At 43.4% G+C, this 14,092-nt stretch overlaps 1 protein-coding gene across 2 annotated transcripts in view; it reads left to right on the forward strand.

Annotated features, from left to right (window-relative positions):
* Positions 1-845: 845 nt before the first annotated feature.
* GTF2A1L (general transcription factor IIA subunit 1 like) overlaps positions 846-14,092 on the forward strand; it is a 37,620-nt gene continuing 24,373 nt past the window's right edge. For both annotated transcript variants that reach the window (XM_050951869.1, XM_050951871.1), the window contains exons 1-5: positions 846-937; positions 3,671-3,772; positions 4,099-4,222; positions 11,149-11,204; positions 12,663-12,756. In XM_050951869.1, coding sequence (XP_050807826.1) covers positions 917-937; positions 3,671-3,772; positions 4,099-4,222; positions 11,149-11,204; positions 12,663-12,756 — 397 coding nt within the window. In that variant the 5' untranslated portion in view covers positions 846-916. The remainder of the gene's footprint in view (positions 938-3,670; positions 3,773-4,098; positions 4,223-11,148; positions 11,205-12,662; positions 12,757-14,092) is intronic.

Below are 14,092 nucleotides of genomic sequence, written 5' to 3' on the forward strand. Positions count from 1 at the left end.
TGGGGCTGACGTGGAGGCTAAGCCAGGGGGTAGCTGCGGCTTTCCTCCAGAAGCGAAGCCCTGGTGTTGCGCCGCTGTCGCAGGGCCCCTGCCACGTGCCCTAAGTAGAGCTGCGCAGCTCTGCCCAGCCGCCGGCGCCCCCGCCGGCGCCCCCGCCGGCAACTAGAAAAAATGCAGAGGCTGGAGCCCCTGCTCTGGGAGGGAGAGGGATTCTGAGCCTCTGCCTGCAGCTCAAGGATTCCCCTGGGTCAGCACAGCCGCCGTCAGCCCGAACCTCTGGGCTGCCGCTGCAGCGCCCTGACCCTGGGGGCGCCCCGGGCTGCTGGGCTGCGGCGGCAAATCGCTGACCCCGGCGGCGCCCTGACCCTGGGGGCACCCTGGGCTGCCGGGCTGCCGCGGCAGCGCGCTGACCCCGGGGGGGCGCCCTGGGCTGCCGGGCTGCTGCGGCAGCGCGCTGACCCCGGGGGGGCGCCCTGGGCTGCCGGGCTGCTGCGGCGGCGCGCTGACCCCGGGGGCGCCCTGGGCTGCCGGCCGGGGACAGCTCAGATTACCTCTCCAGCAGCAGTGGCTGCAACCATTTAAAAATTTTTTGGGGGCGCCGCTTTTTGGCGCACTCAAATCTTGGCACCCTAGGCAACCACCTAGTTCACCTAAATGGTTGCACCGGCCCTGGGGCGACCCCGAGAGCTCTGCTCCAGGGCCATGGCCGCTGCTGGACAGCACAGCGCTCTTCACCGCCTGGCCCGAGTCCTGGCTCGGTAGTGCGGCAGCATAGGCAGGCCGGGCCACCTCCGGGTCCGTTGCCATGGGAACAGCAGGGGGCGGCAGCGAGCAGCTGCGCAGGACGTTACACGCTGAGCCGTGCTGGCCCAGCCCTTTTCTGGCGGGCGGGGAGGCGCCTCTTGCCGGCGCAGCCATGGCTCACGCAAACCCCGTGGTAAGCGCAGGGACCAGGGCGGTCTCCCGCGAGGGGCAGGAGGGAAACGGGGAGAGAGGAGAAAGAGGAGTCGACTGCCCAGGCCGGCTCGCCGTGTAATGTGTGAGGGTTTTACAGGAACGTCCGGGCTGCTCTGTGACAGGCCGTCGCCCCAGGCTGTTATGCTCAGCGAGAGGGGTCCCACCTGGTGCACAGACGACAGTGGGAAACGTTCAGTGTTTGGTTTGTGCTATGCTGAGACGCTGCAAGCTCCTGCCCTACGGCAGCTAGACGGGAAAGGAACGATGCAGCTGGCGGAGACAGGACTCCTCGAGCTCTAGTGTAGACCTGAATTACCAAGATAGGGGCGTCAGATACTATTTCTCTTCTCGTGTGATAGTATTAAAGACCTTCCGTTATTAACAAAACACCGACGTGTTTTGTGCAATCAAGCAAAAGTCTATCAGACTCGGTTTTGATTTAGTGATTGCCTCAATTTGTTGTTCTTGTTGCCTAAATAGAAATGGACGTTTAAAATAAAATCTGGAGACTAGAGTCTAGTTTGAAAGCCCTGGAAGCCTTCGCTATTAAAAAAATGGTCTGTGTGTGACTGAGTAAAAGCATTAATCGTGTGATGTTGACAGTTATTATATAGTTTCCGAGTAAATCTGACCTAGTTTGGATAAATCTCTTATTTTCCTGAAATTAGTTAGTTGGTGCTAGGGAGAAATCTCAATCCTTCACTCAAACTTGATTTTCTTATGTCCTGTTTTTGAGCTTCCTTTGTGAGCCTCCCACAGGAACATCCTTCTTGAGTGTTTGGAAAGCATCTAGCACATAGTGGATGTTATCAGAAATAACTGTTGCCCCGTTTTAACTTTAAGATGTAAATACTCCCATTGAAGTCATGGAGATTTAAAGTTTTTAGGATTGGGGCCTTAATCATTTCTATCCTCCTTTTTATTTTGTTACATTCACCCCCACTTCATCACTTCCCCCAACACTGCATGTTTTTTTTAGGAAGGCTAAAAACTCGTTTCAAGACATGACAATTATTGATCTATTTGACCTTATGGTGTGACGGTTGTATCTGTGAGATAAGAGTAGAGCATGCTAATATACATGCTCGATGATAACTGTGATCATGTTGTAAGTATAGTATTTAGTGTTGGAATTGTGAGGTTACCATTTAGTATCCTGTTTGAAACATATATCAGAATAAGACTTTTTTTTAACTTTTTGTAACACTTTGCATAATAAAATATAACTTGGTCAGTGTCCTTTGAGAATTAAGTCATTTGAAAGCAAAAGTGTTTGTTTTACAATAATTTAATCTCAAGGTATCTACTGAATTGGCAGGGGAAGGCCATTTGAGGTTCTTGACTATAGTTGTGCAAGAGCTGTTTTTATTTTTTTTTACAGCTGATATGTTGAAATGTGTCTTGGAATTTTTCCAAGATCTTTAATGTCATCTGCCTCTACTGCCCTCGCCCCCCCCCATGGCTATGTATGTTGTGAGACAATTATACACTTGGGCTGATTGCTTTTCTGCTAGAAGTAATTAGTTACTTCACAACAGCTTCCTCAGATATGTTTCACTTGAAAATCATTTTATTTCAAGCATCCTAATTTTACAATAATGAGATAGTAGATTTATTTTTAACATTAAGATTTTTTTTTAAAGCAAACTATGAAGATTTAGAATCCTAACACTTCAAAGGTTGGCTAAAGGTTCAGGTTCTAGCCTATTGTCAGCACATGGCATACTTCATAGTAATCACTGTTCTGATTAGAACAGCTTCTAGCAATTGAGGGCCCTAACCTTGCTATCTGATCCATGTAGGTGAACCCTTCAGCCTGCACAAAGCCCTGTTCTCAATCTGCACTTGGGAATCTGGCTGTAGGATTGTGACCTAAAAGAGAAATATTAGCCTGAGCAGAGGGGCAAAAAATCTTCTCCAGGTCTGATTCTGATTTAAAATGCATTGATTTTAGTGTAATTACCTTCAGATTACATGGGGGGTTTTCTTCCTATTTTTATTGCAACTTTTGAAAAAGTCACATTAGTTTTTTTTTTCTAATCTGGAACTATGTATTGATAACTGTATTGTTATAACATGAGTTAGCAGCAAAATAGCTATTACAATCACAGCCATGAAGCAACAGTCTCCACTCTGTATTTGGCTCACAACTGAAGCTGCTCATGTTCTAGAAACTAGCCAAACTATAAAGTGTGTTTTTTTTTTTTTATTTTCTTCATTATACTGTTAGTTTATTCCTAAAGCTTCTTTGTGCAGCTTTAGCCAGTGCTACTTTAATGGCTTTACACAGCAAATGCTAGCCTGAAACAGAACATGCTAGTTTGAGAATATGCTGGAATCGTTTTCCTAATGATTTTAGGACTCTTGCTGGATGTTATAGCTAAAAACAACTCTAAACTAAAAAAGAAATCTAAAATTCAGGCCAAAATCCTAATATTCCCTTTGATATTTTATTGTTAGTTTTTCATTCTACAGTGCCAGAAGTGATTTGGTGGAGGAAAAATGTTTTGGCCTATCTAGTTATCCCAGCAGTTGCATTGGCCAGAATCTTCAGCCACAAATAGTACTATCCCCTGGATCTGTTCATTTTATAATAAGGCTCACAAAGTCAGCTTATAAATCCTGTCTTTAGTTAGAGAGTCTGTACTTCACTTGGAGCTATCTCAAATGTCAGCCTGTGTTTTTAAAATTCTCTGAATTGTGTTTTATTCAGCCTAAACTCTACAGATCTATTATTGAAGATGTGATTGAAGGTGTCTGGGAACTCTTTGCAGAAGAAGGTGTGGAGGAACAGGTCTTGAAAGACTTGAAGCAGGTTTGTTGGATAATGAAAAATCAAAGAAACAATCTTTTTCTTGGGATATCTTCTTCTTCCTGTCCTTTATTTTTCTGAGGCCCCACAGGATACAGGTACCTTCCATCAAAATCAAAGGGAGATACATATATCCTGAGAAACATGAATTGGAGTCCAAATCTGGTGCTTATTCTTAACATTCTGCGGTTGAATGGTTTCTTAGATTCAGCCATTCAGTTTTCAGGATTATCCTGAATAGTTAAAGTGCCTGAAAACTTTAAGTATATTAATGGATGAAAACTGATTTTGGCAACTTAATAATGTTCTTATTAACCTCTTTTTCACAGGCTTGGGAAGCTAAGGTGACTCAGTCTAAAGCGACAGAAGGCTTCTTCAAACATAGCCACTATTCACCCCAGTTCACCTTGCAGCTGCCACACAACTTACATCGCACACTACAGACATCAACAGGTTGGATATTATTTGTGAGATGCCAACAGTTGCAATTTAACACTAGTTCAATGTTTCAGTAGCCTCTTCATTTAAATTGTGTGTGATAGGCCAAATTCTGTTCTCTTTTACTTTGGTGTAGATCTAGAATGAAAGAGAGACACTATGAAACTGAAAGCAGAATTTGGCCCACTAAGGGATAAATCCTGTTCTGGCACACTAATAAATATCCAGATATTTGATTTCAATAGAGCTACTTCAGATTTGCACTGATGCACGAGATCAGAATTAGAGCCCTCTGTTCTCTAGGCCAGAAGTATAACACATCTTAAAATTTGTAGGATTGTATTTTTAATAAGAAATGTGGACTAATTCTAATTCAGTTTTTGTTTTTAATAGATTGTTAATAGATTAACAGTATTGACTAATTCAGACTAAAAAGAGGTACTTTGTAGGGCTGTCGAGATTAAAAAAATTAATCACGTGAATAAACAATAATAGAATACCATTTATTTAAATATTTTTGGATATTTTCTAAATTTTAAAATATATTGATTTCAATTACAACACAATACAAAGTGTACAGTGCTCACTTTTTATATTTATTTTTGATTACAAATATTTGCACTGTTAAAAAAACAACAGAAATAGTATTTTTCAATTCACCTAATACAAGTACTGTAGTGCAGTCTCTTTATCATGAAAGTTGAACTTAAAAATGTAGACTTATGTACAAAAAACTGTTTTATTTTAGAGCCTGCAAGTCCACTCAGTCCTTCTTGTTAAGCCAATTGCTTGGACAAACAAGCTTGTTTACATTTGTAGAAGATAATACTGCCTGGTTATTGTTTATAATGTCACCTGACAGCCAGAACAGGCTTCTCATGGCACTGTTGTAGCTGAAATTACAAGATATTTACATGCCAGATGCACTAAAGATTTATATGTCCCTTCATGCTTCAACCACCATTCCAGGGGACACGCTTCCATGCTGATGACCTTGGGTCGAGTGCTGTAGCTATCTTTAGAAATCTCACATTTGTATCTTCTTTGCATTTTGTGAAATCTGCAGTGAAAGTGTTCTTAAAATGAACATGTGCTGGGTCATCATCTGAGACTGCTATAATAAATATGGACTATATGGCAGAATGCATAAAACAGAGAAGGGGACATACAGTTCTGCCCCTAGCAGTTCAGTAACAAATTTAGTTAACACATTTTTTTAATGAGCGTCATCAGCGTGAAAGCATGTCTCCTGGAATGGTGGTTGAAGCATGAAGGGAATACGAATGTTGAGCATATCTGGCAAGTAAATACCTTGCAATGCCTTCTACAAAAGTGCCATGCAGGTGCCCATTCTCACTTTCTGGTGACAATAGATAAGAATTGGGCAGCATTATCTCCTGTAAATGTAAACAAATTTGTTTGTCTGAGTTATTGGCTGAACAAGAAGTAGGACTGAGTGGACTTGTAGGCTCTGAAGTTTTACTTTTTTTTTCTTTAGTGCAGTTACATAACAAATCTACATTTGTAAGTTGCACTTTCACGATAGAGATTGCATTGTAGTACTTGTATGAGGTAAATATACTGTTTATTTTGTTATCTTTTTACAGTACAAATATTTGTAATAAAAATATACACTTTGATTTCAGTTACAACACAGAATACAATATGTATAAAAATGTAGGAAAAAATCCAAAATATTTAATTTCAATTGATATTCTATTGTTTAACAGTGCAATTAAAACTGCAATTAATCGCGATTAATATTTTAAATTGTGGTTAATTTTTTGAGTTAATCACATGAGTTAACTGCAGTTAATCAACAGCCGTAGTACTTTGTTTTAGGGACAGATCTTAGTCCTTTTAAGTCCCTTTGCACCGCCCTGGTGGTTCCAAGAGTACTTAAAGCTGCCTAGATCAGCAATTGAGCGTCCTCCTATTGTGAGAGAGCATTGACAGCAGAGACAGGGATCCAGTGGAAAAAATAGTATGTGAATGAGTAAGTCAGGATTGTATCATAATGTATATGCACAAGTGACCAATTTAAAGGTTGAATGGGCAACTTTGATTCTGGTATTTCCTAATTTTTTTGAGTGCTTGATTGTGTAACCTTTAACGTTTTGTTAATGTAGAAGTATTTTTAGATGTAATACGTACGACTGGAGAATTGCTAACGTAGTTCCTATTTTTAAGAAAGGGAATAAAAGTGATCCGGGTAATTATAGGCCTGTTAGCTTGACGTCTGTAATATGTAAGGTTTTGGAAAAAAATTTAAGGGAGAAAGTAGTTAAGGACATAGAGTTCAATGGTAATTGGGACGAATTGCAACATGGATTTACTAAAGGTAGATCGTGCCAAACCAATCTGATCTCCTTCTTTGAGAAGGTGACGGATTACTTAGATAAAGGAAATGCGGTAGATTTAATTTACCTCGATTTCAGTAAGGCGTTTGACACGGTTCCACATGGGGAACTGTTAGTTAAATTGGAAAAGATGGGGATGAATAGGAAAGTTGTAAGGTGGATAAGGAACTGGTTAAAGGGGAGACTCCAGTGGGTCATATTGAAGGGTGAACTGTCAGGCTGGAAGGAGGTTACTAGTGGAGTCCCTCAAGGATCGGTTTTGGGACTGATCTTATTGAACCTTTTTATTATTGACCTTGGCACAAAGAGCGGGAATGTACTAATAAAGTTTGCGGATGACACAAAGCTGGGGGGTATTGCTAACACGGAGAAGGACAGGGATACTATTCAGGAAGATCTGGACCACCTTGTAAACTGGAGTAATAGTAATAGGATGAAATACAATAGTGAAAAGTGCAAGGTCATGCACTTAGGGATTAATAATAAGAATTTTAGATATATGTTGGGGACGCATCAGTTGGAAGCGACAGAGGAGGAGAAGGACCTTGGGGTATTGGTTGATAGCAGGATGACTATGAACCGCCAATGTGATACCGCTGTTAAAAAAGCAAATGCGATTTTAGGATGCATCAGGCGAGGTATTTCCAGCAAGGATAAGGAAGTGTTAGTACCGTTATATAAGGCGCTGGTGAGACTCCATCTGGAATATTGTGTGCAGTTCTGGTGTCCCATGTTCAAGAAGGATGAATTCAAACTGGAACAGGTCCAGAGACGGGCTACTAGGATGATCCGAGGAATGGAAAACCTGCCTTATGAAAGGAGACTCAAAGAGCTTGGCTTGTTTAGCCTGGCCAAAAGAAGGCTGCGGGGGGATATGCTTGCTCTATATAAATATATCAGGGGGGTTAACGTTAGGGAGGGAGAGGAATTATTTAAGTTTAGTACTAATGTAGGCACGAGGACGAATGGGTACAAACTGGATATTAGGAAGTTCAGACTTGAAATTAGAGGAAGGTTTCTAACCATTAGGGGAGTGAAGTTCTGGAACAGCCTTCCAAGGGAAGTAGTGGGGGCAAAAGACTTATCTGGCTTTAAGACTAAGCTTGATAAGTATATGGAGGGGATGTTATGATAGGATAGTTTAATTTGGGCAATTGATCTTGGATTATCACCAGATAAGTCTGCTCAATGGTTTGCGGGGAGATGTTGGATGGGATGGGAACTGAGTTACTGCAGAGAATTCCTTCTTGGGTGCTGGCTGGTGAGTCTTGCCCACATGCTCAGGGTTTAGCTGATCGCCATATTTGGGGTCGGGAAGGAATTTTCCTCCAGGGCAGATTGGCAGGGGCCCTGGAGGTTTTTCGCCTTCCCCAGCAGCGTGGGGCATGGGTCGCTTGCTGGTGGATTCTCTGCAGCTTGAGGTCTTCAAACCAATTTTGAGGATTTCAATAACTCAGTCCTGGGTTAGGGGTTGTTATAAAAGTGGATGGGTAGGGTTCTGTGGCCTGCCTTGTGCAGGAGGTCAGACTAGATGATCATATTGGTCCCTTCTGACCTATGAGTCTATGAGTCTAAATGTACAGGGACATGTACTCCTGGGCATTGAGTCCTGTCCCCAATGAGTTGCAAGCAACTTCATCATACGATCCCATTTATAAATGTATCGATTTATATATGCTATGTACAGAGGCATTATTTATTTAACCTGGTCCAAAGGTTCGAGATTCACTCACTATTGGAAGCATTGTGTTCTAACTTTTCCTGTAGAGGTGGGAAATACCTAGGGCATAACAGACTCTATTACAGGTAACACAACTGTAAAAATGTATGGACTTTGTTTATGCTTTAAGTAGAATTTTCAAAAGTGGTCAGCACTGGTCTAATTCTGTTCCTCTTGTAGTCAATGTATAATGGGAGCAGATAAACCAATGCTGAGTGCTCTTAAAAATCCCATCCTGCTTCTGCTGCTAGCACTATTGGGACTGCACCGGTGGCAGAAAATTGCTTACAAATTTTCCTAGTGTTGACAATGCAGTACACTTGGTATATGTTTGTTCAGGCCTGGTCTACACTACGCGTTTATACCGATTTTAGCAGCGTTAAACCGATTTAATGCTGCACCCGTCCACACAATGATGTCCTTTATATCGATATAAAGGGCTCTTTAAACCGGTTTCTGTACTCCTCCCCGACAAGAGGAGTAGCACTGAAATCGGTATTACCATATCGGATTGGGGTTAGTGTGGCCGCAAATCAACGGTATTGGCCTCCAGGCGGTATCCCACAGTGCACCACTGTGACCACTCTGGAAAGCAATCTGAACTCGGATGCACTGGCCAGGTAGACAGGAAAAGCCCCGCGAATTTTTTTGAATTGCATTTCCTGTTTGCCCAGCATGGAGCTCTGATCAGCATGGATGGCGATGCAGTCCCAAATCCAAAAAGAACTCCAGTATGGATCGTACGGGAGATACTGGATCTAATCGCTGTATGGGGAGACAAATCTGTTCTATCAGAGCTTTGTTACAGAAGACGAAATGCCAAAGCAGTTGAAAAAAATATCCAGGCTATGATACAGAGTCCACAGCACAGTGCTGCGTTACAAGCGTAACGGAAAGCCAAAGAATCAAATGGACGCTCATGGAGGAAGGGAGCGGGGACTGAGGACTCCAGCTATCCCGCAGTCTCCGAAAAGCATTTGCATTCTTGGCTGAGCTCCCAATGCCTGTAGGGTCAAACACATTGTCCGGGTTGGTTCAGGGTATATCATCAATTTTCTCCCCATCGTGAAAGAAAAGAGAAAAAAATCGTTTCTTGATTTTTTTCAATGTCACCGTATGTCTACTGCATGCTGCTGGTAGACATGGTGCTGGGGCAATGAACAGCAGCATCCTCTCCCCTCCCTTCCCTGGTGGCAGACGGTACAGTGCAGTAGGACTGGTAGCCGTCCTTGTCAGCAGCCCGTGAGTGCTCCTGGGTGGCCTCAGGTGAGGTCTGCTGGGGGCGCCTGGGTAAAAATAGGAATAACTCCCGGTTATTCCCGGCAGATGGTACAGAACGGCTGGTAACCGTCCTCATCATAGCAACTGGGGGGCTGAACTCCATCAGCCCCCCCGCTTTCATGTCTAAAGAAAAGATTCTGTACTGTCTGGACTATCATAGCAGTGGGATGCTGAGCTCCTCTCCCATCCACCATTTAATGTCCTGCCTGGACTATCATAGCAGCTGGAGGCTGCCTCCCACTCATTTTATCTCACTAAAAAGTCAGTGTTTCTTATTCCTGCATTCTTTATTATTTCATCACACAAATGAGGGGATCCTGCAACGGTAGCCCAGAAGGGTTGGGGGAGGAGGGAAGCAACGGGTGGGGTTGTTGCAGGGACACCCCCTAGAATGGCATGCAGCTCATCATTTCTGTGGGATCTGACATGGAGTGGCTGTGCTCTCTGGTTCTCTGATACACTGGTTCTCTAGTACACTTGCCCCATATTTTAGGCAGGACTGACTCTATTTTTAGTACAACATAAAGAAGGGAATGACCCAGGGGGTCATTCCAATTTTTCTTTGCGCCTCTGGCCGACCTCAGCGTAGGTCAGCCAGGAGCACCCATGACAGCAGCAGACGGTACAGAACGACTGATAACCGTCATCTCATCGCCAATTTACAATGGCACAGCAGACGGTACAGAATGACTGGCAATTGTCTCTGTTACCTTGCAAAGGCAAATGAATGCTGCTGTGTAGCGCTGCAGTACCGCCTCTGTCAGCGGCATCCAGTACACATATGGTGACAGTGACAAAAGGCAAAATGGGCTCCATGGTTGCCATGCTATGGCGTCTGCCAGTGCAATCCAGGGAAAAAGGGCGCAAAATGATTGTCTGCCATTGCTTTCACGGAAGAAGGAATGATTGACGACATTTACCCAGAATCACCCGCGACACTGTTTTTGCACTATCGTGCATTGGGATCTCAACCCAGAATTCCAATGGGCAGGGGCGACTGCAGGAACTATGGGATAGCTACCCACAGTGCAACGCTCCAGAAATCGACGCTAGCCTCGGTACGTGGACGCACACCACCGAATTATTGTGCTTTGTGTGGCCGCGTGCACTCGACTTTATACAATCTGTTTTACAAAACCAGTTTATGTAAAATCGGAATAATCCTGTAGTGTAGATGTACCCTCAGTCAGGTTAAAATGGTGGTGTAATAAATAGAAATGCCAAACTTAATTTCTACAATGCAACTTCAGAAAAATCTTTTAATTTAACTCTTCAGTCTGTTTAACTCAGCAGGGTCTTGAGAATAACAGTACTTACAAATATTCTAGATTTATAAATTTCCAAAGTATTACAAAGACTTGCTGAAATATTAAATAATGGCAAATGTATTCAGCAGTGTTCAGGATTGTTCGCTTAACAACATTTATCGCTCCAACACGAGATATTAAGGAATTTGTCTTGTCCTCAATGTAGTTTGTGTTGACAGAAGCTACAATGTATATGAAATTGAATGCTAATTCTTTGGTGTGCCTATATCAGTGTATCTTTGTTTTTGTGTAATACTTATTGTTTCTGTGTAGCTTCTTTAGTCATCCCTGCTGGCAGAGGTATTCAGCAATTCACAACAGCAGACCTGGTATGTAATTTTAATGCTATTTTATTTCTAACTTTACAATATTTAACTCTCTAAATGAAAAAGTTAAGGTTCTTTGCATTTGTTAAAGGACTTAGTGGGAGGTGGAAGTATCTAGATGCTCTAGACCAGGGGCCACAGGGATGTGGTGCTGGCCGCTTCCAGAAGCGACACAGGGCCAGGACAGGCAGAGAGCCAGCCTTAGCCCCGCTGCGTGCTGCTGCCACTCCAGAGCCACTCAAGATAAGCTGCCCCGGGCCGGAACCTGCACCCCAACCCTCTGCCTTGAGCCCCCTGATGCACCCTGCACCTCTCCTGCACCCCAACCCCTTGCCCCAGCCCTACATTCATGGCTCTGCATGCAATTTCACCACCCAGATGTGGCCCTCGGGCCAAAAAGTTTGCCCACTTCTGCTCTAGACAGCACATGGGTAATTTTCAGTGCCTAATAGTACTTCTGATAATTTTGTCTGTGCCCTACATGATGTACAGTAGACAAGAGGGAGAAGTCTTTGCTGGGTGTGTGCATTCAACATCTGCAGAATCTAAGTGCGGGAGGAGGGATAGCTTCGTGGTTTGAGTATTGGCCTGCTAAACCCAGGGTTGTGAGTTCAATCCTTGAGGGGGCAAAAATCTGTCTGGGGATTGGTCCTGGTCTGAACAGGGGGTTGGACTAGATGACCACCTGAAGTCCCTTCCAACCCTGATATTCTATGATTTGAAAATTAAAAAAAACCATAAAAGTTAGTCCTTATAATTGTGATTAAAACCTTTCAAATCTAGCTGTCTCCAGAGACCCCTTCAGAGCAACCACCATTGCCAATGGAGTAAGGGGAGGGATGGGTGTTCCTGGCTGCTCTGCTATTAGAGCAAATGTTGAAAATGAGTGGAAGGGATGGCTGCCATTTTTAGAAGTTAGGTGTATTGGTGGAGTGACACCCTGTGAAGCAGGGAGCCCTGGAAACAGGCTCAGCTGCCTTAGTAGAGGGCTTTGTGGATGTGCATTGTGGTGGGGGGACATGTTGATTTATTTGGGCGGTGGTAGGGCTGCCTCATATTCACATGCTGTTAATATTGAAATACAGGAGGCTCTTCAAACACTGGATATTATGGGGGAAAAGTAGTATACTGGTGCTTGAGGTGCAGAGTGAGGGGCTGCAAGGAGGAGTTTTCCCTAGAGAAGAAATAGGAGCTGGAAAGGGAAGGGGCACATTGGGCAGGGAGCATGTAAATGGGGAGGTACTCAAGACAAGTCTAATTTTCTTAAGCACTTCATTACAAAACACTGCTCACCTTGCTGTAGCTTAAAGGTCAAAACCATTTTTCAGTAGGGATGATCATGGGGAAAGACTGTAACTTAGATTTCTTGAGCTGCATTTTGCTAAGTATGACTGTTAGGGCCTCGAAGGATAGAGCATGAAACGCAACTTAATTTCCCTAATAAATCTGTTGTGTGTCTAGGATGCTTCACGAACCAGTGCAACTTTGACTCTCCCTTCGGGTATCACTTATCCTATCCATGTACCTGCTGGAGTAACGCTACAGACTGCATCTGGTAAGATTAAGAAAAGCTGAACTCAGACACCAGTTAGAGTACATAGAGTTTTTTTTACCTGAATTTATGGGCTAGTTTATTGTGGCTCGCCAATGATCTGACCAGAAGATACTTAGGTTCTTGTCCCAATTCAGGCTACACGGTTAGAGAATGCAGAGTTTGACGTTGTGAGAGGACCCTCAGGTTGTGTGGCAAGGACACTTATACTGAGGACAATACCAAATTGTTAAAATCTTTATTAAAACGAATGAAAGAATAATAAACAATATAAAGCAGAGTCACAAAGAAGTAATACTCATAGACTCAGACTCTAGGACTGGAAGGGACCTCGAGAGGTCATCGAGTCCAGTCCCCTGCCCTCATGGCAGGACCAAATACTGTCTAGACCATCCCTAATAGACATTTATCTAACCTACTCTTAAATATCTCCAGAGATGGAGATTCCACAACTTCCCTAGGCAATCTATTCCAGTGTTTAACTACCCTGACGGTTAGGAACTTTTTCCTAATGTCCAACCTAAATCTCCCTTGCTGCAGTTTAAGCCCATTGCTTCTTGTTCTATCATTAGAGGCTAAGGTGAACAAGTTTTCTCCCTCCTCCTGATGACACCCTTTTAGATACCTGAAAACTGCTATCATGTCCCCTCTCAGTCTTCTCTTTTCCAAACTAAACAAACCCAATTCCTTCAGCCTTCCTTCATAGGTCATGTTCTCAAGACCTTTAAGCATTCTTGTTGCTCTTCTCTGGACCCTCTCCAATTTCTCCACATCTTTCTTGAAATGCGGTGCCCAGAACTGGACACAATACTCCAGTTGAGGCCTAACCAGCGCAGAGTAAAGCGGAAGAATGACTTCTCGTGTCTTGTTTACAACACACCTGTTAATGCATCCCAGAATCACGTTTGCTTTTTTTGCAACAGTATCACACTGTTGACTTATATTAAGCTTGTGGTCCACTATGACCCCTAGATCTCTTTCTGCCATACTCCTTCCTAGACAATCTCTTCCCATTCTGTATGTGTGAAACTGATTGTTCCTTCCTAAGTGGAGCACTTTGCATTTATCTTTATTGAACTTCATCCTGTTTACCTCAGACCATTTCTCCAATTTGTTCAGATCATTTTGAATTTTGACCCTGTCCTCCAAAGCAGTTGTAATCCCTCCCAGTTTGGTATCGTCCGCAAACGTCATAAGCGTACTTTCTATGCCAACATCTAAATCGTTGATGAAGATATTGAACAGAGCCAGTCCCAAAACAGACCCCTGCGGAACCCCACTTGTTATACCTTTCCAGCAGGATTGTGAGCCATTAATAACTACTCTCTGAGTACGGTTA

The sequence above is a fragment of the Gopherus flavomarginatus genome, chromosome 4 (assembly GCF_025201925.1).
Source record: "Gopherus flavomarginatus isolate rGopFla2 chromosome 4, rGopFla2.mat.asm, whole genome shotgun sequence".
In the NCBI taxonomy this organism is placed as follows: domain Eukaryota; kingdom Metazoa; phylum Chordata; order Testudines; family Testudinidae; genus Gopherus; species Gopherus flavomarginatus.